The sequence below is a fragment of the Zootoca vivipara genome, chromosome 2, assembly GCF_965207765.1.
Source record: "Zootoca vivipara chromosome 2, rZooViv2.hap1.1, whole genome shotgun sequence".
Taxonomy (NCBI): domain Eukaryota; kingdom Metazoa; phylum Chordata; class Lepidosauria; order Squamata; family Lacertidae; genus Zootoca; species Zootoca vivipara.
In genome coordinates, this window is record NC_142584.1 from 80685408 (window position 1) to 80706144 (window position 20737).

At 40.2% G+C, this 20737-nt stretch overlaps 1 protein-coding gene across 50 annotated transcripts in view; it reads left to right on the top strand.

Moving 5' to 3' along the window:
* Positions 1 to 20737, top strand: part of SLMAP (sarcolemma associated protein) — a 90311-nt gene that overhangs the window by 67042 nt on the left and 2532 nt on the right. For 17 of the 50 annotated variants that reach the window (XM_088662268.1, XM_088662278.1, XM_088662274.1 and 14 more), the window contains 6 exons: positions 1265 to 1390; positions 1986 to 2060; positions 3471 to 3791; positions 4734 to 4851; positions 7601 to 7772; positions 15673 to 15807. In XM_088662268.1, coding sequence (XP_088518394.1) covers positions 1265 to 1390; positions 1986 to 2060; positions 3471 to 3791; positions 4734 to 4851; positions 7601 to 7772; positions 15673 to 15807 — 947 coding nt within the window. Of the gene's footprint in view, positions 1 to 1264; positions 1391 to 1985; positions 2061 to 3470; positions 3792 to 4733; positions 4852 to 7600; positions 7773 to 15672; positions 15808 to 20176; positions 20267 to 20737 lie in introns of all 50 variants that reach the window. The other 33 variants (XM_088662273.1, XM_088662280.1, XM_088662289.1 and 30 more) reach the window with 5 other exon arrangements.

Sequence of the window (20737 nt, forward strand, 5' to 3'; positions counted from 1 at the left end):
ATGGCTAATCAACAATGCTCAGAGGTTTGCACTGGTTGCCGATCTGCTACCGGTGTTACTATTAGTCATAGAATCATAGAATTGTAGAGTTGGAAGGGATCCCAAGGGTCATCTAGTCCAATCCCCCGCAATGCAGGAATCCTGTCCACAGCCATCCCTGGGTGGGCTTGAACCACGAACCTTTTGGTTAAGAGCCAGACACACTGGCCCACTGTGGCATTGAATGTTGTCTTTAAAGCCCTTAACAATTTGGGACCAGATTATCTATGATAATCTATTGATAATCAGGAAGGCACCTTCACTGTATTCTTTTCAGCACCTGCTGAAAACATCCTTATTTAGACAAGCCTGCCCAGATGTTTAGAAAGTTTCTATGAGTTTTCATCTGTTTTAGTCTACTCTGTTGTGGTTTTAGATTATGTTATTCAGCTATGATTGAAAAGAAAATAAGCAATATTCTTGGATATGCCTTTGGAATACTTTCTGAACCTGTCATTTAGTGCATCCCGATTTCTCGCCCACAACTTTCTCCTTATCAAAGTTTGACACATTTTGTGTGTAAAGACTGACTTATTCAAAATACAGACAAATAGAAGCCTTGGAGCTGGCAAGCAGCAATAGCCAAGAGAGAAGTGTACAGCTCAGATTGTAAAAGCTTTTGGCTAGGACAGAATTATTTACTGCAGGTACCAGGACATTCTGGAAATGCATGAACGATGGGTGCAGTTTGGGCCAAGATGTCTCCCAACTTGACTACACCCCTCTCTCACAACTAAAAGATCTGATGTGCCTAGGAGTTAGCGATTCCACTGCTTTCTGCCTATAGAAGGGTATGTAGAAGGGGAAGCCAAGGATATCCCCTTGGCCTTACTTGCCTTCTAGTAGGTATCTGGTGTGCTGAATACGCCATTCTTCTAGAAAAAAATTAATAATGAAAGAATAAAATTAGCATCTGCAGTGAAATGCCAAATCGCTTTGAGTGTATTTATGAAGTGTTGCTCATATTTGAAATGTTGCCACAACAGAATATGTTGTGACTTGAATTGCCTGCCTACATTATTCATGCGGATTTAAACTTTATTCTTGCATGCAGGGCTAGAGTGTATTGATATTTGACTTCCTAACAATGTTTTAATTTATCGCCTAACCTTTCTCTAATGCAATGAGTAGCTGACTAATTTTGCATGACTCTTTTAAGATCCTGTCTTCGCAGCGTAATGGAAATTTGCTAGAACTGATACTTTAAAGGAAAATGTTCTTTTAGCAGATGAATTGCAGGGTGCACAATCTGAAACTGAGACTAAACAAGAAATTCAGCAGCTGCGCAAGGAACTGGTTGAAGCCCAAGAGCTAGCTAAAACAAGTAAACAAAAATGCTTTGAATTGCAAGGTGAGATGAAGATTCATTTAAATCTGCAGAGTACCCAGGAAATCATATGCCCAAGTACTTTAGTGACCAAACAGATAGTTAAATCTATTTAGTCTAACAGTTGTTATTAAGATACATGCATAGGGCATTTTTATGCTCTCCATATGATGGAGGGGTAAAAAATAACAACACAATCATACACACATCTGCTCAGAAGTAAGTCCCATGGAGTTGCTTGAAGCTACACTCCTATACCTGGGAACAAGCCCCACTGAACTCAATGGAGACTACTTCTGAGTAAACATGTATAGGATTGAACTATAAATTTGAATGTTTAATTTAAGCAGTGGAAATAAATAAGCCTTTTTTATAGTCCTTTTCATTTTGTTCCATAACATGGTAATATCATGGATGCATTGAAGGGAAGCAGTTTTTTTAAAAAAGCTTTAATAAAATGTATTAACAGCTAGCAGTGTAACATGATTATTTAAATATTTTGATTTACTTACATTGACTCTGACATTATTTTAATGAGCTACTAAAAACTAATTTCTAATGTTTTCCAAATGGTAAGTATAATGGAGCAAAACTTCAGATCCTGTCATTATACTTACAGCAATGTTAGAAGAAGAGAGAAAAGCTTATCGACTGCAAGCTGAAGAATCCACCAAGCAAATCCAAGTTCTCCAAGGTATAACACCCTTGATGCAAAAAGATTTAGTAGAAAAGATGCAGATGATGCATTTGAATATGGCAAGGACATTACCAGAGTTTTGTTTCACTTTTAAAGAACTTCAGTTAAGGATTACATTCAAACTTGTGGTTCTTGTATGAAACTCTGATAAGTTTCGGAGGTTCTCCACCTCTGCTTTAAACCAAAGTGGATTTGTCGCCGGTACAGACAACATGACAACCCAAAATTCAGGGAAAGTGAAACTAAATTCTGTTGAGATTATGAATACGTTCCCCCCCCCCCAAATTTAAACAGCATTTTTTAATATACTCCAGCAGCCACTTTTGATTTGTTGCAGGAGATGAGATCAGCTGCGCTGCTGCTGGAACAAACAAGGAACTACTGTTTTGCTTTTTAAAAAATAGCACTGTTAAGGAGTATGGGTTGGTGTAGGTTAACAGCTCCTATTCCTTTCTGAGAGTGGAGGTGAGAGGATGTTATACAAGCCCCTGTAGCCTCTCCTTCCATCATTCTGTTGCCAGCAGGCTTTGGCTACCCAGTCATTTCCTCAGAATTTCAAGCAGACTGTCCAGGACTCCCATCCACCTGTATAAAGAGCAGGCAAGCAGTACATTTTTAGCTATATGGTCAAGAAGATAGAGCTTAAGATGCAGACATTCCAGAATTAGAGCAACGCTGGGACAACTTTATGAACCAGGCAGGATGAGATCTGTCTGACAGCTTGCCCAATTCTGCATTGTGTGCCAAAAGATTAATTGACCTTGGTTTCCAATTTGTCTAAATACTTAAAACATAAAACTGAATCTAATCTAGGAATGATGTTTTCATGAGATGATAGAAGTGTTGCAATTAAATCATTGGCCTAGTTTGTACATAACACTAAACTAGTTTATGTACTGAATTTATATACCACCCTATGCCCACAGTTTATCACTGTGCACATCAGCGAAAAGGAACCTGAGCAAAATCTCAGACTCACATGCTTGTCTTTCTCATCTGGGAGGATTTTGACAGAGTTCAGTTACCTTTTGTCAAAACGTGGCTTGTGTTACAGACAAGCCAGAAATGCTGAATTAAAAACATTGTCCCTGATTCATATTATTACAACAAACCAGGGTTAATGGAAAGTGGATCAAAAATTCTGCCGAAATACTTTCCCAGGCCATATTTGCTCAGGCTTATTCTTGTTTGTACATGTAGCACTAAGCCATGGTTTAGCGTTACATGTAAGCATAGCCAGTCTGTTTGCAGCCGGGTTCTTACACCCATCTTTTTTTGTTTTCTTAACTTTTTAAAAGTAAAGTGCTAAAGTTCAGTCACCTTCCATTTATAGAGCTCCACATGGCTGACATGAATTTGCCTACCCAACCTCCTTAAGAAAATCTGATTTCTTGTAAATGTTTACAGCTCAGCTGCATCAGCTGCAGGAAGATATTGAATGTCTTCGTGAGAAAAAGGAGAGTGAAATCTCCAGTACTCGAAATGAGTTGCTTAGTGCTCAGAGTGAGATGCTGTTACTGCAACAAGTGGCCGAGAAGGCTGCATCTGAAAGGGAAACAGATGTTGCTGCTTTACAAGAAGAGCTTCAGAAAGTAAGGGCTGAGCTTGAGCGGTGGCGCAAAGAGGCTTCAGAATACGAGAAAGAAATAATCAGTCTGCAAGCCAGTTTTCAACTACGATGTCAGCAGTGTGAGGATCAGCAGAAAGAGGAGGCCACCCGGTTGCAAGGTATGGCACTAGATGGACCTCTTAGTTTGATCTAGCAAGAATATGCCTATAGTCCTTTGTCCTTTGCACTTTAAATGGTGCATATAAGTTTAGGGGCTTCTGCAGTCCACTGATGCAGCAAGGTGAAGATATGTGACTGTGACAGAATTTAGTCTCTAGTAGACTTTGGTTCAGCAGTGACCAGTGGGATCTGTCTGTACAGCTATGCTATGCAGACACTTTATCTGGAATCCCTGAAAACATCTTAAAGGTTTGGCAAGCTATAGCAACAGGTTTGTAGCGTAGCAGCCTTCCTTTAACTATAAATATCACCCTTGAAATATCCTGACTCCCAACTGCTGTTGGTTGGGTTGAACCATTGCAAGAAATCAAAACTGATGAAATGCTACTGAAACTTTATAATGTAATATTTGGAAACAAGGCACCAGAGCACCAGCTTATACAATATATAGCACCTAACTGTGTTGTGACATTGTACTACAGTGTTAATGTTGCATGCGTATAAAGCTGCACCAACAAAATGGGCTATTGTTTTGTGCTAATTACTTACTGTGAGATTTCTTTTTTTTTTAAACATAACCACATCCAACTGGCCTCTCCAGAATTATTTCATTCAATCTGTGCTAATTGCACTGATGAGTGTTTTTCAAAATGTATTCAAGCTTCTAATTGTTTGCCTCGATCAAACAAATGCTATCTCTCAACTCAGAATGATCTGTTTCCATGACTAAAGGTAAAGGGACCCCTGACCATTAGGTCCAGTCGTGACCGACTCTGGGGTTGTGGCTCTCATCTCGCGTTATTGGCCGAGGGAGCCGGCGTACAGCTTCCAGGTCATGTGGCCAGATATTTTAGAATAATTGCAGACATTACTCGGAAGACCTTTGAAGATCCTAATTTTCAGTCCACTTTAACGGGTAACATAGCATTACTTGCTTGTAGGTGAACTTGAAAAGTTGAGAGAGGAGTGGACTGTTCTTGAAACCGAATGCCTTTCATTAAAGAAGGAGAACTCTTTGCTTGCATGTGAACTTCAGCGACAGGAGAAGGAGCTCCATAAGTAAGTGCTGCTGAATCTAATGGTCCATAAGATGTTGGATGGGTGAATCACAGTCTTACCATATTGGGCACAAATTTTGAAAATGTATTTTAAATGAAAATAAGACTTCCCCCCTTCAAGTGGCAGTATTCGCAACACCCTGCACTGTTTCTTTCAGCAGATTTGGTCCAGAGTCATTTAGTACATCTGAAGCGCTAGACAATTTTTGCTTAGGAATTCCCAGTGAGCTGCCGTATTCTGAAGAGAAATAGAAAAGTGTACTATTGGTGTCAAGTCCTTTCTCTCCAACCCCCCTCCCCAAACTTCAAACAGTTTAAGAAAAAAATAAAAAAAACTCCTTCCAGTAGCACCTTAGAGACCAACTAAGTTTGTCATGGGTATGAGCTTTCGTGTGCATGCATACCTATGACAAACTTAGTTGGTCTCTAAGGTGCTACTGGAAGGAAATTTTTTTATTTTTTGTTTTGACTATGTCAGACCAACACGTCTACCTACCTGTAACAAATTTAAAGCACGTATGGGCAAACTCGGCTCTCCACATGTTTTGTGACTACAACTCCCATCACCCCTAGCTAACAGGACCAGGATCACTGATAGCTAAGAGATTGGTCCTTCCACTATCAAAAGCCCTCACCATTCGATGAACTGAGCATTGAAAATGAAGAACCATTAGGACAGGCTGTGAAATAATAAAAAGCTTTCAATGGACACAGTGATTTTTGGAATTTTCTGAATTCCATGAAACTTTCATCAAGAATTTTCTAACTACTCTTGTGGTCAGGGTTGTTGTTGTTATTTATTTTTCTTCTCTCCCTTTTTGGAGCTTCTGGAAATTATTATGTAAGATAATAACATAAAGAGGCAGGAGGGAATGTTGAAGGATAGAAGTTGAGTGGAAGCTAATACGTTTTCATTTTCATTTAAAACTTTTAAGTTTAAAATACTCATTAGTAGCAGGATTCAAAGATGTGTTTTGATTTTGGAAAATGCTGACTAAGATACATCTGAACTGATAAAATAGAATGCATTTGAATGCCAGTTTGCAAATAATGTGAAGGTCACTTTGTATAAATATTTTCCGTATGACTCCCCCCACCCCTCCCCGCTACATTACTTAAAGGTCATAGCATATGTAGCCTTGGCTACATTTTAGAGAATTGCCAGACTAATTCCATGCTTGGCAGTCTCCAGCTGCTGCACTGAATCAGAAGCGGGATGGTCTTCCATTGCAAGCAAGACATCAAAAGCCCTACTGGGCATAGAAGAAGCCCTTTACAGGGCCTAAAGTAGTTTTCTTGGTTGCTTCACTTGTGTTGCAGAGACCTCATATTCTTTACCATGACTTAATACTCTCTCTTTTTTAACATTGGAAAGATTAGCTACGTTGTGGTATGTTTTCATTATCTACCATTAAAATTCATTTATAAACAGTAGGCCTTGCAACAAAATACTGCAATGTAGCTTCACCTCCAAACAAGAGTACTCTGTTCTATCCTCTTAAACCAGGGTCTTCCACTTCCCTGTTTTTCTTTTCGAACTTGACCATAAGCTTTCCATGGCTTCTGGACAGTTCTTGCTCATCTTCACATTAGGCTCTATTTTGGAAGGATGGGGTCTTGTACTTATGTAAACTGTGGTTGTCCCAAGCGTGTTGCTGTTTGCTTCCTTTTTCCAGCCGCCCTTTGTTGGCAACATTCCTGTTGGCACTCACCACCTGTGTTTGCTGTTAGAGGAAGTTATAATTATTTATGTGTTGCCGGGACACCTTCCAAATGTTGGTAATATATAAGGAAGATGATTGTAAATAAAGGTTTTAGTTAAATAGGCAGGTGAATGCCAGCTCTGGTTTCTGTTCTCAGCTTGTTTAATTTTATTTGAACATTGGGCTGGTTTGCACATAAACCCTAAACCAGGCATCCCCAAACTGCGGCCCTTCAGATGTTTTGGCCTACAACTCCCATGATCCCTAGCTAACAGGACCAGTGGTCGGGGAAGATGGGAATTGTAGTCCAAAACATCTGGAGGGCTGAAGTCTGGGGATGCCTGCCCTAAACCATGGCTTAGCATGATGTGAACAAGCCTTGGATTCTTACACTCTTCTTTTCCTTCAGTGAAGCCACAAGGAAGAAACCAAAAGCTTCCACTTCCATTTTAGATTACTCACTAATTAATATGTAATCTAAACCGTAAAGTGCCATTAATCTTCAGTGTAGCTAATTGAAACAACTCAGCTTCATGAATTGTGGTTTAAAGTTGATTTGTTTCAACTAACCATTCTTAATATTAATCACAGTTTGTCCAGATTCAGAAGGGCATTAAAATGTGCCTAATCTAAAACTGGAGCAGAACCTTCCAGATTCTTCCATATGATAGCACTAGAGGAGCGGGGGTGCATGAATCTGAGGCTCACTACAATTCATTCTCATAACACTAAACTATGGTTTAGTATAATGTCCAAAGCATTCCATTATCTATATTTTTATTTTGGTGTTGTGTCAATTAAAAAACATTTATTTTTCTTTCTTGAAACGTGCAGCTTGAAACTTCATTATGCATTTGTTATGGAACTTTCTATGCTGTATGCCAAAGGATCAGTACTGTTTTAAGTTACAGGGATACTGTCGATGCGTAGTGTTGCACATGTTATAAAGTGCTTGATTCTGAGGAGGGGAAATAGATGACATGTTGATTAAATTTGTTTCTAAACATGTAGTATTCCTTTGGGGTTTGCCCTTCTTTTCTTTCGCAGCTCTCAACAGCAGAGTTTAGCACTTAACAGTGACCTGAGTGTTCTTGAGCTGACTCGAAAGGAGCTTGAAAATAAAATGGGGTCTTTGAAAGAGCAACATCAGCGAGATGCAGCTAGTCTAAAAACCCTTCTTAATGAAGCAGAGAATCAAGCTAAGGATGTTCAAAATGAGGTAGGTATCAAGAAATTCAAGTTCATCTTTATTACTACTTTGTATGTCTGAAAACAATTGTTCTGGATTCCATCCACCCTGTGGGGACCCTGACTGTCGTTCTCTCCTGCCCCAACAACAGCATTCTCCCCTTAGCTGCATTTGGATGTAACACAAAGCTACAGTTTAGCTCTGGGTTCCTTCTCCTCTGTTCCTACTGCAAGGAAGGGACAGAAAGTTTTTGCATCCATTTTGATTATTCATAGTAACTCATTTCACCCAATTTAAGAATTGTGGTTAGTGTGAACTGGTCTAGGTATACAAGCCAAGGTATACACCACGGTTTTAAGTTGGGTTTCCCTAAACCATAGTTAACACTAACCACAATGTAGACGTAACACTAACTGTGGTGAGCTGGAAATGGAAGCAAAAGCCTCCATTCTCCTCCTTGTGGCTGAGGGGAGAAGAGGGAAGTGGGGAGCATGCAAGCCCTGCAGCTCATGCAGGTATGAACAAGGCCTTTTGGAGACAGACAGAACTAAAGATCCTGCCCTTTGGCAACAAAAGGCTCATAGAGTTGCTTACAACTCACTACAAACTGGACAATCCCTGCCTTTAGAGGTAAAGCCCTTCTTTCCCTCTTGACTTCTGTTAGGGCAAATATGAAGATGCACCTGTGAACCTAATTGAGAAGTGTCCACATTGATGATGTTTTATATTTACAGCATCAGGTTAAAGATTTGAGAATTGCCTGGTAGTGGTTGATGCCCTGTGTAGCGAAGTCCATAATAAAAATGGCACACAGTTCACCTCATGATAACTGTGCCACATTCAAAGTGAACCTGGGCACTGAGCCTCCTCCCGTTTCCAACTTTTGTAGAGAGTGAGTGGAGGAGAGTAAGAACGAATTCATATTATTCCTTTATTCTCTGCACTGAAGAGCTTAGGCATATTAGATCCTGAGGGAGGCTTTGAACTTTGTGATAGAAATTCAGCTTTCTGTAAAGATTAAAGCGTTCAAATTGGTTTTGTAGTCAAGGCAATCATTTCCCTTAATGCACAATTAAGGTGAGTGTCTTTTAAAAAAAATAGCATTTGAGCTTGCTAGAAAGCGCATAAAGTAAGGATTAAAAGCCTTCCAGAAAGTGCCTCATGCACAAACAATGGAGGTGATGAACCTTCAGTAGCTGTTTTGTTTCTTCATTAACATTACTAGGAAAGCATTGGTTGACCATTTCCATTGCACTTTTTGATCCCTTCCCTTGTTAGCATTTCAGTTGCCATCTGAATGCCATTTTCATATTTATTTTGTAGTTGGGAGTAATGGGGCTGTATATTTTGCCAACATTTTGGCTTTCAAAGTTCACTAATACAGTGGTGGTTACAGGTAGGTAGCCGTGTTGGTCTGGATCGAAGTAAAATAAAAAAATTCCTTCAGTAGCACCTTAAAGACCAACTAAGTTTTTATTTTGGTATGAGCTTTCGTGTGCATGCACACTTCTTCAGATACAGTGAAATGGAAGTTTCCAGGCACTTATGTAGAGAAGGGGTGGGGAGGGGTGGGGATGGGGAGGGGGGATCACCCAGAAGGGTGGTGGAAATGGGTGATTGACTGACTGATAGCTGTTGATGACCGCAAACGACTGCAAATGGTTTTGCATGAAAAAGCAAGGGTTGAGATGGCTGAAGATCGCTTATCATGTATAATGAGATAAGAACCCGATATCTCTGTTCAAACCAGGTCCCTCCATGGTTTTGAGCTTGGTGATAAGTTGCAATTCAGCAACTTCTCTTTCCAGTCTATTTCTGAAATTCTTTTGTAGTAAGACAGCTACTTTGAGATCTTGTATAGAATGTCCTGGGAGATTGAAGTGTTCTCCTACTGGTTTTTCTGTCTTCTGGTTCCTGATGTCAGATTTATGTCCATTTATCCTTTGGCGTAGGGTTTGGCCTGTTTGTCCAATATAGAGAGCTGAAGGGCACTGTTGGCATTTGATGGCATACACAATGTTAGAGGATGAGCAATTAAATAGTCCTGAGATGGTATGTTGGATGTTGTTGGGGCCAGTAATGGTGTTGTCTGGGTGTATGTGGCAGCAAAGTTGGCATCTGGGTTTATTGCAGGCTCTGGTACCAGTGTCCATGTTAAGTCTGGTGGTTGTATTATTGTGGGTGAGGAGTTGTTTAAGATTGGGTGGCTGTCTGTAGGCAATGAAAGGTCTTCCTCCCAGAGCTTGAGAAAGGGAGCTGTCATTGTCCAGGAGAGGCTGTAGATCTCTGATGATGCGTTGTACTGTTTTAGCTTGGGAGCTGTATGTGATGACTAGTGGTGTTCTGTTATTTTCTTTTTTGGGTCTGTCTTGCAGCAGGTTCTCTCTAGGTATCTGTCTGGCTCTGTTGATCTGTTGTTTAACTTCATCAGGTGGATATTTTAGTTCTAAAAAGGTTTGCTGTAGATCTCTTAGGTGAGATTCTCTGTCTGTAGAGTTGGAACAGATGCGGTTGTAACGTAAGGCCTGGCTGTATACGATGGATTGTTTGGTATGTTTGGGATGGTAGCTAGAAGCATGTAGATATGTTTGTCGGTCAGTTGGTTTTCTGTATAAGGTGGTGTCTATACGTCCATCCTGTATTTTTATAGTAGTGTCCAAAAAATGTATTTCTTGCATAGATTGGTTCATTGTTAGGTTGATGGTGGGGTGAAAGTCATTGAATGTCTGGTGGAAGGTTTCACCCATACACCCAGACAACACCATTACTGGCCCCAACAACATCCAACATACCATCTCAGGACTATTTAATTGCTCATCCTCTAACATTGTGTATGCCATCAAATGCCAACAGTGCCCTTCAGCTCTCTATATTGGACAAACAGGCCAAACCCTACGCCAAAGGATAAATGGACATAAATCTGACATCAGGAACCAGAAGACAGAAAAACCAGTAGGAGAACACTTCAATCTCCCAGGACATTCTATACAAGATCTCAAAGTAGCTGTCTTACTACAAAAGAATTTCAGAAATAGACTGGAAAGAGAAGTTGCTGAATTGCAACTTATCACCAAGCTCAAAACCATGGAGGGACCTGGTTTGAACAGAGATATCGGGTTCTTATCTCATTATACATGATAAGCGATCTTCAGCCATCTCAACCCTTGCTTTTTCATGCAAAACCATTTGCAGTCGTTTGCGGTCATCAACAGCTATCAGTCAGTCAATCACCCATTTCCACCACCCTTCTGGGTGATCCCCCCTCCCCATCCCCACCCCTCCCCACCCCTTCTCTACATAAGTGCCTGGAAACTTCCATTTCACTGTATCTGAAGAAGTGTGCATGCACACGAAAGCTCATACCAAAATAAAAACTTAGTTGGTCTTTAAGGTGCTACTGAAGGAATTTTTTTATTTTAATACAGTGGTGTTACTTAGTTGTAGTGGACACTATATATGCTTTTGCAGAGAAAGCTTTTGTTTCTACATGGAATTCAGAACACTCTGTTTATCTCCTTTTTAAAACCTCGAGGGGTGTGGGTGGGTGTGCTATAATATATAATAAGATCCATAATTTGGGGCCTTAGCACTACAATGAACTGTGGTGGATTTCACATACTTGCCATAAGGTTTCTTTAAAATGGGATTCTGTACTACTCTGGGTAAATATGTTTTTGGCCACTGAAAAGAGAAATGCCTTTCCTGGTAGGAAGTTATCTTTCAGTTTTGGTGCTCTTGGGTTACATTTTGATGGAGAAGCTTGATTCGAAATTGTGTAGTACTTTATAAAGAAAACTACAGAACTTTGTGACATAAAAGATTTATCTGAGTAGACCCACAAAAATTAACGAACCTAGGTTAATATTAAGCCTACTCAGGGTAAACCCAGTGAAGTTGATGGATAAGACTAATTTAAGTTCATTAATTTTAACATGTCTACTCTGAGTAGGACTTATCGATAGTTGGGAACAGCCCTAAGCTTTTTTTTTTTAAGTGTGACATTCTCTTTCCTAATAAAATAAAAAAAATCCTTCCAGCAGCACCTTGTTGTTGTTTAGTCGTTTAGTCGTGTCCGACTCTTCGTGACCCCATGGACCATAGCACGCCAGGCACTCCTGTCTTGCACTGCCTCCCGCAGTTTGGTCAAACTCATGTTCGTAGCTTCGAGAACACTGTCCAACCATCTTGTCCTCTGACGTCCCCTTCTCCTAGTGCCCTCAATCTTTCCCAACATCAGGGTCTTTTCCAAGGATTCTTCTCTTCTCATGAGGTGGCCAAAGTATTGGAGCCTCAGCTTCACGATCTGTCCTTCCAGGGAGCACTCAGGGCTGATTTCCTTAAGAATGGATAGGTTTGATCTTCTTGCAGTCCATGGGACTCTCCAGAGTCTCCTCCAGCACCATAATTCAAAAGCATCAATTCTTCGGCGATCAGCCTTCTTTATGGTCCAGCTCTCACTTCCATACATCACTACTGGGAAAACCATAGCTTTAACTATACGGACCTTTGTCGGCAAGGTGATGTCTCTGCTTTTTAAGATGCTGTCTAGGTTTGTCATTGCTTTTCTCCCAAGAAGCAGGCATCTTTTAATTTTGTGACTGCTGTCACCATCTGCAGTGATCAAGGAGCCCAAGAAGGTGAAATCTCTCACTGCCTCCATTTCTTCCCCTTCTATTTGCCAGGAGGTGATGGGACCAGTGGCCATGATCTTGGTTTTTTTGATGTTGAGCTTCAGACCATATTTTGCGCTCTCCTCTTTCACCCTCATTAAAAGGTTCTTTAATTCCTCCTTGCTTTCTGCCATCAAGGTTGTGTCATCTGCATATCTGAGGTTGTTGATATTTCTTCCGGCAATCTTAATTCCGGCTTGGGATTCATCTAGTCCAGCCTTTCGCATGATGAATTCTGCATATAAGTTAAATAAGCAGGGAGACAATATACAACCTTGTCGTACTCCTTTCCCAATTTTGAACCACTCAGTTGTTCCATATCCAGTTCTAACTGTAGCTTCTTGTCCCACATAGAGATTTCTCAGGAGACAGATGAGGTGATCAGGCACTCCCATTTCTTTAAGAACTTGCCATAGTTTGCTGTGATCGACACAGTCAAAGGCTTTTGCGTAGTCAATGAAGCAGAAGTAGACGTTTTTCTGGAACTCTCTAGCTTTCTCCATAATCCAGCGCATGTTTGCTATTTGGTCTCTGGTTCCTCTGCCCTTTCGAAATCCAGCTTGCACTTCTGGGAGTTCTCGGTCCACATACTGCTTAAGCCTGCCTTGTAGAATTTTAAGCATAACCTTGCTAGCGTGTGAAATGAGCGCAATTGTGCGGTAGTTGGAGCATTCTTTGGCAGCACCTTAGAGACCAATTAAGTTTGTCATTGGTATGAGATTTCGTGTGCATGCACACTTCTTCAGATACAACGGAAGCTCATACCAATGACCAACTTAGTTGGTCTCTAAGGTGCTGCTGGAAGGAATTTTTTTATTTTGTTTCAACTATGTCAAACCAACATGGCTACCTACCTGTAACTATTCTCTTTCCATATATGGAAAACTTATCTCCTGCCCATGTCTCTCCTTCCATGACACTGTTCCTCTCTGATCTTCTCTTACTATGCTTATGGTCCTTAAAGGTAGATAGTTGTACTGAATTTGCTGATGTGTTAAATTTCTCTTATTTTGGAAAAAATGTTGAAAACAAATAGTAAACACCTAACAGGCTTTCAATGTGATTCAAGTTTTGCAGATGGTGGAATTGATTTTGTGCCATACTTAAATTTACAACGCAAGGCAGTTTATAAAACTCCCGATAAAAACATTTGAAAAGTTTGGGGACTGGGGAAAGGAAGTGCATTGTTACTTACTTTGTGGCCATTCAGTGCATTCCATTCCCACAAGCCACAAAACCCAAAGCAGAGCCTGTGCTGGTTAGCTGCCCATCTGCATGGGAAAAAGGTGTGTTTATCCAAAGACTGAATGTTGAGCTAATGTGTGATACATTACCTAAGATGTGATGTTCGTGTAGTTACTGACCCACACTCCCATACTTCTTTTTCTGTTCCTGAGACAGAAACAGTCTAACTCATCCTATCTTGTTTTTTGTAGTTGGTTGCAGACTTAGGGTTGGTGGCACACCAGTAAAGCAGGGCTGGGCAACCTTCTTGGCTCCATGGGCCAAATCTGTGGACCAAATTTGACTTGTGGGTGGGCCCATACCCTGTCAATGACATAATGCCATTATATCACATCACATGATTGCCAGGTGGGCACCTCTGCCCACCTCTCGAAATCCTTTGCATGGGGTTTCCAAGTGCCCAACTTCTAACTGGGAAGCTGCAGCACCTTCAAAACATCTAGAGTCTCAAATGGAAGTTGGGGGTCTTTTAAAGCCCTTTGCGAAAACTCTCTTTGAAGCATCCCCATACACTTCCTTTAAGGGGGGGTGGAGAGAAGAAGCTCCTCTTCCCTGCTGGCACCTGCATGCCTGTTTGCTTGAAGGAAAAACACTGAGCTGCTTCAAAGAATGCTTTTGCAAAGGGCTTTAACTTCCTACCATCAGCTGATCAAATCTTGCTGCCTTGGCTGTGCAATCCTGTTTCCAGTTGGGAGCAGGTTGCGCAGCCAATGCAGGGTTAATTTCTTTCCTGACATCACAATGACATCAGCTGCTGGGCAGGTGTGAGTAGTTTGGAGAGGATAGCCTTACAGGTCAAAACTGGCACCATTCTGACAATATTTTTTGTAATAAAATGGTGGCAATTTATCTGGAATAAGTTATAAACTTTTTCAGATGAGCTGAAAAGCATCGGCTGGAAAAATGGTCTTAATTGTCTCACTGGTTGTCTTCAGTTTTTGCTTTGGGAGTGGCTGTATTTTTATCAAATTAGGCATGAGCTTTTCTCTGGTGGAAAGAATTTGGATGACATTTCTGGAAGGATGTCTAATAAAATGGTAATACATGCAGCTTTTGATCTAGAATAAAAAATTTGTTGCACCATTTCTAAAGCCACATCCCAAAAGGAAAAACATTTAAACCAAATGACATATGCCATGGTCTAGAATTTTCAGCAGAAAAGCCTCATGGACAGCTAGATTTTATATTTAGAGAATTTGAATAGTGTTTCACATCTTGAGCAGGTGCTGTTATTAATTTCACGCAATGTGAAAATTCTTGTATAAAAAGCTTTAATTTAGATAAATGAATATTTTCTAGCATGGAATAACTTGTAAATTACAAAATTAAATATGAAACAAAGGTTTATATAGAGAGTTGTAAGTATCTAGTGGAAAGGAGCAAAACTGTAATACAGGCACCATGCATAAAGAGAACACATTTCAGTGCTCAGTTTTATTAGAGGAATGATAACAGGATTCAGTATTGCAGCAAACCTGCAGCTGCCAAACCCTCTTCCATCTCCTGTCTCCCACACATAAAACAGATTACATGACATGATTGCATTCCCCCACTGCTGGGAAAGGAGCAGGAAATGCTGGGTCTAGTTCTGACATGTATTGTGCTTTGACACTTTCCCTCTCACCTTTAGAAAACAACAACAAAACACCAGTGATAACAAGATAAACCTTATTCTAAAATTAGGGGGGGGGCGTTATTGAGGGGATTAAATGAGGAGAGGAGAAAACCATGACAGCCACCTTGAGCTCCTTGCAGGAAAAGGGGGACTATAAATGCAATCAATCAATCAATCAATCAATCTTAGTGCACGGGAATGAACACGGATCCACAGTTTTACTTTTTCCTGAACTTGATTTCAGTATAGCAAAAACTAATTTGCTGCCCTGCCCAAAAGATGCATATTAATATCCATGTAGTATTTTATTGAAAAGCATAGGCACATCTCCCAAAGCTACTTTAACCTCTTAAATCTAGTTTAAATGGGTCTGTAGTATATGTGTTTTCTTTGCCTTTAGTATGAAAAGACACAGACCATACTCTCAGAGCTGAAGTCGAAGTTTGAAATCACTGAGCAGGAAAAGCAATCAATCACAGATGAACTCAAACAGTGTAAAGACAACCTGAAGCTGCTACAAGAAAAAGGAAATCATGTAAGTCTGTATAACACGTGTGCCAGATTTTTGTTATTTTATTTCCACCGCGAGATTACCAGCCATGCCTGATGAAGGTTTGGAAAAAGCATTTTGTGAAGTTGTAGGAAGTTCACGAAATCAGTGGCCCATGAACTTCTCCCGCCCAATACAATCAAATGGAGCAACTCTAATATTGGGGGTGGGTTGCTACATTCCATAGGGGAAAACTGACCTGGAAATACTTTCCCCATTTAGATTTTAATCTGAAGGGGAGAATAATTCTGAGGCTGTAGTGAGTCCCAAAGTTCTTTTCTGAGCCTGGATTTGAAGAGCCTTTGCCAGAATCTCTATTCATTTCATCCTTTGAAATATTCAACCCTTACAAAACTAGCAATTTGGCCAGTGGAGAGATTCCATTACCCATAATTATTCAAGCATTTGCTTCAGAAAACGTTTGTTAATCAGGACAAGATACCTAACATAAAAAGAAGCAGAGACTGAGAGAACAGCATTTTCCATTCACCAGCTGTACTTCAGCGAATGCCTTCTTGAATGGCAGTTTCTGCTTCTCGGGCAAATAAAGGAGTGTCATTCAGACTTCTGTTGACTTTGAGGGGAGCAGAACTTAGATCTACATAGTATTCTCTACAGCAACTAGAATGATTATTAAATATAATTATCCTAATATAACCCAATAATCTGCTATAACAGATCAGTGATATATGAAGTCTTTCCACTGCAACAGTTATAGAATCAACGGCGTTGTTGTCGCTTGCTGTGGGTCTGAGTATATCTAGTAGAACTATAGGGAAAGAAGTTGGATGCCCTGTTAATCTGCAGTATGATGAATATTTCTTGGTAGCAGTGCTTATTGTCTTTCTAGTAAAATGCATTCTCAAATCAACTTAAATATATATATTTGTAAAAGTTCTGTAAATGCACCTGAGAATACATTAAAGACCAATAGAATACAATAAGTGTATCAACAGCTAAAAGAAACTTCATCTGCTATCTTCATCTTCTACCTTTGTCTTAAAATGTTTTCATGTGTAGAGGAATAAATGTGAAAAATATTGTGCCGATATGTTGGAATGCAGAATCTGAGTAGAGTTAGTCTCTTACTCATGGATTTTCACTACAGAATCAACATGAATTTTACTTTCAGTAATAAACATGCTTTGCCTGATTCAGTCAAATGAGAAGATTGAGTGGGTGTGAACATTCCAAATAAAGGGCCCGTTGCTGGGAGATTCCAGGACATTTTGATGGCAGCTCTTGCTCACCCTTTTTGAGCAGAAAAATATCTATCCAACTTGGCAATATACAAAGGCTTTGAAATAATAATAAAACAGTACTGACTGCCATATTCCCTAATCACTAAATTATTAGAAATAGGGACTGAGAAGAGTTATGTATGCAGGTGGTTGGTGATTCAGATACGGGGTGAGTGAGGAGTTGACATTCTTGTACTTTACTGGAGAACCTCACACCCAAATGGATTTACTGTTATTTTTCAACCTTTCAGGTTGACAAAGGTATTTTCCTGTTATTTTCCCTTTGAGATGTTTTATTATTTATTAAATGTACAGTTGTACCTCCAGTTATGAATGGGATCCATTCTGGAGGCCTGGCTGTATCCCGAAAACTTCATAACTGGAGGCACCCTTCTGTGTGCAGCACGATTGAGCGCTTCTGCGCATGCACGCACAGCAAAACCCGGAAGTACACTTCCGGGTTTGCCACAACCGTAACCCGAAGATTCTGTAACCTGGAAGTTACGTAGCACGAGATACCGCTGTATATACTGCCCTTCATCCAAAGATCACAGCAAAAAGAAGAAGAAAGAGAAAAGGAAAAAATACATATTATAACAACAACAAAAACCAATAATCATCCTCCCACAGACACACTTAAAAGGCCATAGCTTGTTTTATCAGCCAAAGGCCTGATTATAGGGGAACATTTTGTCTCATGCCTAAAGATATGTAGTGAAGGCACCAGGTGAGCCTTCCTGGGGAGAGCATTCTACAGACGGAAACCACCACAGAAAAGGCTTGTTCTTATGTTGCCACCCTCTGGACCTCTCGTGGAGGAGGCAGACAAAGAAGGGCCTCAGATAATGATCACAGGGCCTGGGTAGGTTCATATGGGGAGAGGTGGTCCTTGAGGTATTGCTGTCCTGAGCTATTTAAGGCTTCATGGGTCAAAACCAGCACTTGTTTTTGTTTTTGCTATGCTGCCCCCTTTCCGCTTCATAGGCCATCTTTCATTTCTTTTTTTTTATTTCCCTCACTTTTCTTTTTTTCTTGGCAAGCAAGCAAATTTGATGTATTGGCTTCAAAGTGTAATAATATTATATCAACAAAATAATTAAAAGCAAAATAAAATAACCCCAGCACTTTGCATTGGGCCTGGATGTACTCTAAGGCTGGAGTAAGAAACCTTTTTGGGATGGAGGAAAGCTGCCACAGGTGTAGTTGTGAGGCGGGCACATTTCAGTTGTTTGTGTGGCTAAATCAGGTACAATCATACACCCTTAGAAAACTTGCACACGTATGCACCTGGTTCCCATGGAAACAGAAGCATATATTTCGTTCTTAAATGCACTCATTTGCCAGATGTTTTTTCAACAAAATGTCTTGAGATAGCCACATGTAACTAGACGTCAATCCTGTGACCCTTTGGATTTGTGGAAGCCATGCTTTTTACCCTGTGCTGACTTCCACCTGTGCTACACCACACCTCACCCACTCACATACATGCCAGTTGCCACATTCTCTGTCCCGCCTAGGAGCACTTTTTATGCTCACTCACAGTATGTTGCACTTGGATAGTAGAAGCCAGTCTGAGCTGAGGTGAGCATGTGCTTGCTGGGGCATGAGTAAAAATTTGCTATGGCCTCAAAAGGTCACATGAATTGTCCCTCATTTAAGTTGCCTTAATATTTTGGCTTCATTCTTACCAGAGTACATTAGAAACAAGTATAAGAAATATGGTGTAGAATACATAAATTAGTAAATGTGTAAATAGCTGAAATTATTATTTGTGTTCAGTTGAATTTCTATAAATAAGCTTGTTTTATGTTGATCCCGATAGGGGAAATAATAGTTTCCATAAAATAATAAGAAAATGCTGTGCTTCCAACAGTCCCTAATATTAAAATTCTAGCATATGGAAAACCTTCCTTCCGCACTGCCCTTAAGCGTGGGGTTGAACAGCATGGTCTCCACCTTGTCTTTTTCATAACATTTGGATGGACCATATAGGGAGAGATAACATTCATTCTCTGCTGACAAGAGATAGGTTGCAGTGCATATTGAATCACTTCTTTCACTGCCTGTGATTCTGAACACCATGTACGTAGGGGATTCCCATTTTAGTAACTGAGAAATAAACACCCCACTGTGCCCATTTACCTCAGGCCTTGGTGTGTCAGAGCTCATGATGAAGTTGCCGTATCATAAACAGCAGAGTGTTGGGGGGATTTGACTGCTAAAACTCATTACTATAGCCCCAAGTCACATTGAGTAGTTATTTCTTGTTTTGGAATCTGCTTCAGGTGAGCAAGTGCTTGAGGGGCTTGGGACCCAGTGACCATAGTAGAGGAAGCTAATATGAATGTATTTGTGACATATCAGGGCACACAGCACTGAAAGTTGCTCTTTTGCCTACTGAAATGTGATCTACGTGGCCTGAGGTTTGGTCCACAAAAGGGTCTTATCAAAGCCCTGCTATGCGGAGAAAACCCCAAAAAGATTTGTGTGTTCTTCACAAGTGAAAGCACTTGCCTTTCAGTATACATTTCCCCCCTATATGTAGGCGATACCAGGATAGGAAGCACTTTTTACGAAGCGTCCAACATAAAATAATTTTTTCTGCAGAGTTTGCATTCTGTTAAAAATGCAAGTCTGATGCAGATGGGAAAGGGAAAGATGGATTTTGTTTTTTGAACAAGGTAATTTTAAATGGCTGTGTATCCAGATGGATTAATAATTCTGATTGGTATTTGAAGCTCCTGAATATTCTGTTGAATATGATTTGAACTTCTAGAATTACATAAAGCACAATTGCACTCTGTCTTCTAGGGAACCCTCCTGAAATGCAGTAAGAGTAAGGTTTATTTTGCCCTAAAATATTACATTCTGTAAGATTAAAAAGAGCTTCCTTAAGAGAAGAAATGCTTTGTTGTTCAATATCCATGTTTACTTTGTACAGTGGTGTACTAACTTTGTATACCAGACTAGCTGTGTCTTCTTGTTAGATGTCTTTAGTGCTTCAGTTGAAACAAAACTTGATCTTTGAGCTCTCCCCCTATCTAAATAATCTTTACCTATTTGATTATTTTATAGCACAAAAATGATTTTAATATCCCTTCCCTTCCCTTTAGCCTTCCATATTACCACCCGTCCCAGCCGTATTCATCGGCCTAATCCTGGCTTTCCTGTTTTGGTGTTACAACCCATTGTGGTAGAGAAAGGTACTACAAGCACTATTCAGTCCATGTATGTTCGTCCCTCTCACCTGTTTGTGCCATTTTTGTAAGATAGTGCATGGTGAAAAACAGGTATTGGTTTACCTGATGCAAATCCTTCATTTAATAAGTCGTTGTGTGTGATAGTGGCAAACCAAAAAGCAAACAAACTAATCATTTAACATCTGTCTTGTTTTCCTTGTGCTAGTGCTAACAGTGTCCTGTTGTAACCTACTTGTTTCTGACTGTGCTTCTTCTAACACACATTTGTCTTTTGTAAAATGCCGCAGAGTTAGGGCCTGGAAGAAAACCTAACTGCTTAATGACACTAAACAAATGAGGAGTTTGCATATTTGAATCTGGTCCCTTATTTCCTTTTTACCCTCCACTAATTCAGAAATTTCTCTCTGGATTTGAATGCCTTTAACTTTTCTCCCTGTTGTGGTGAAGAAGATGCTGGGTGGGTGGGGAATGAAT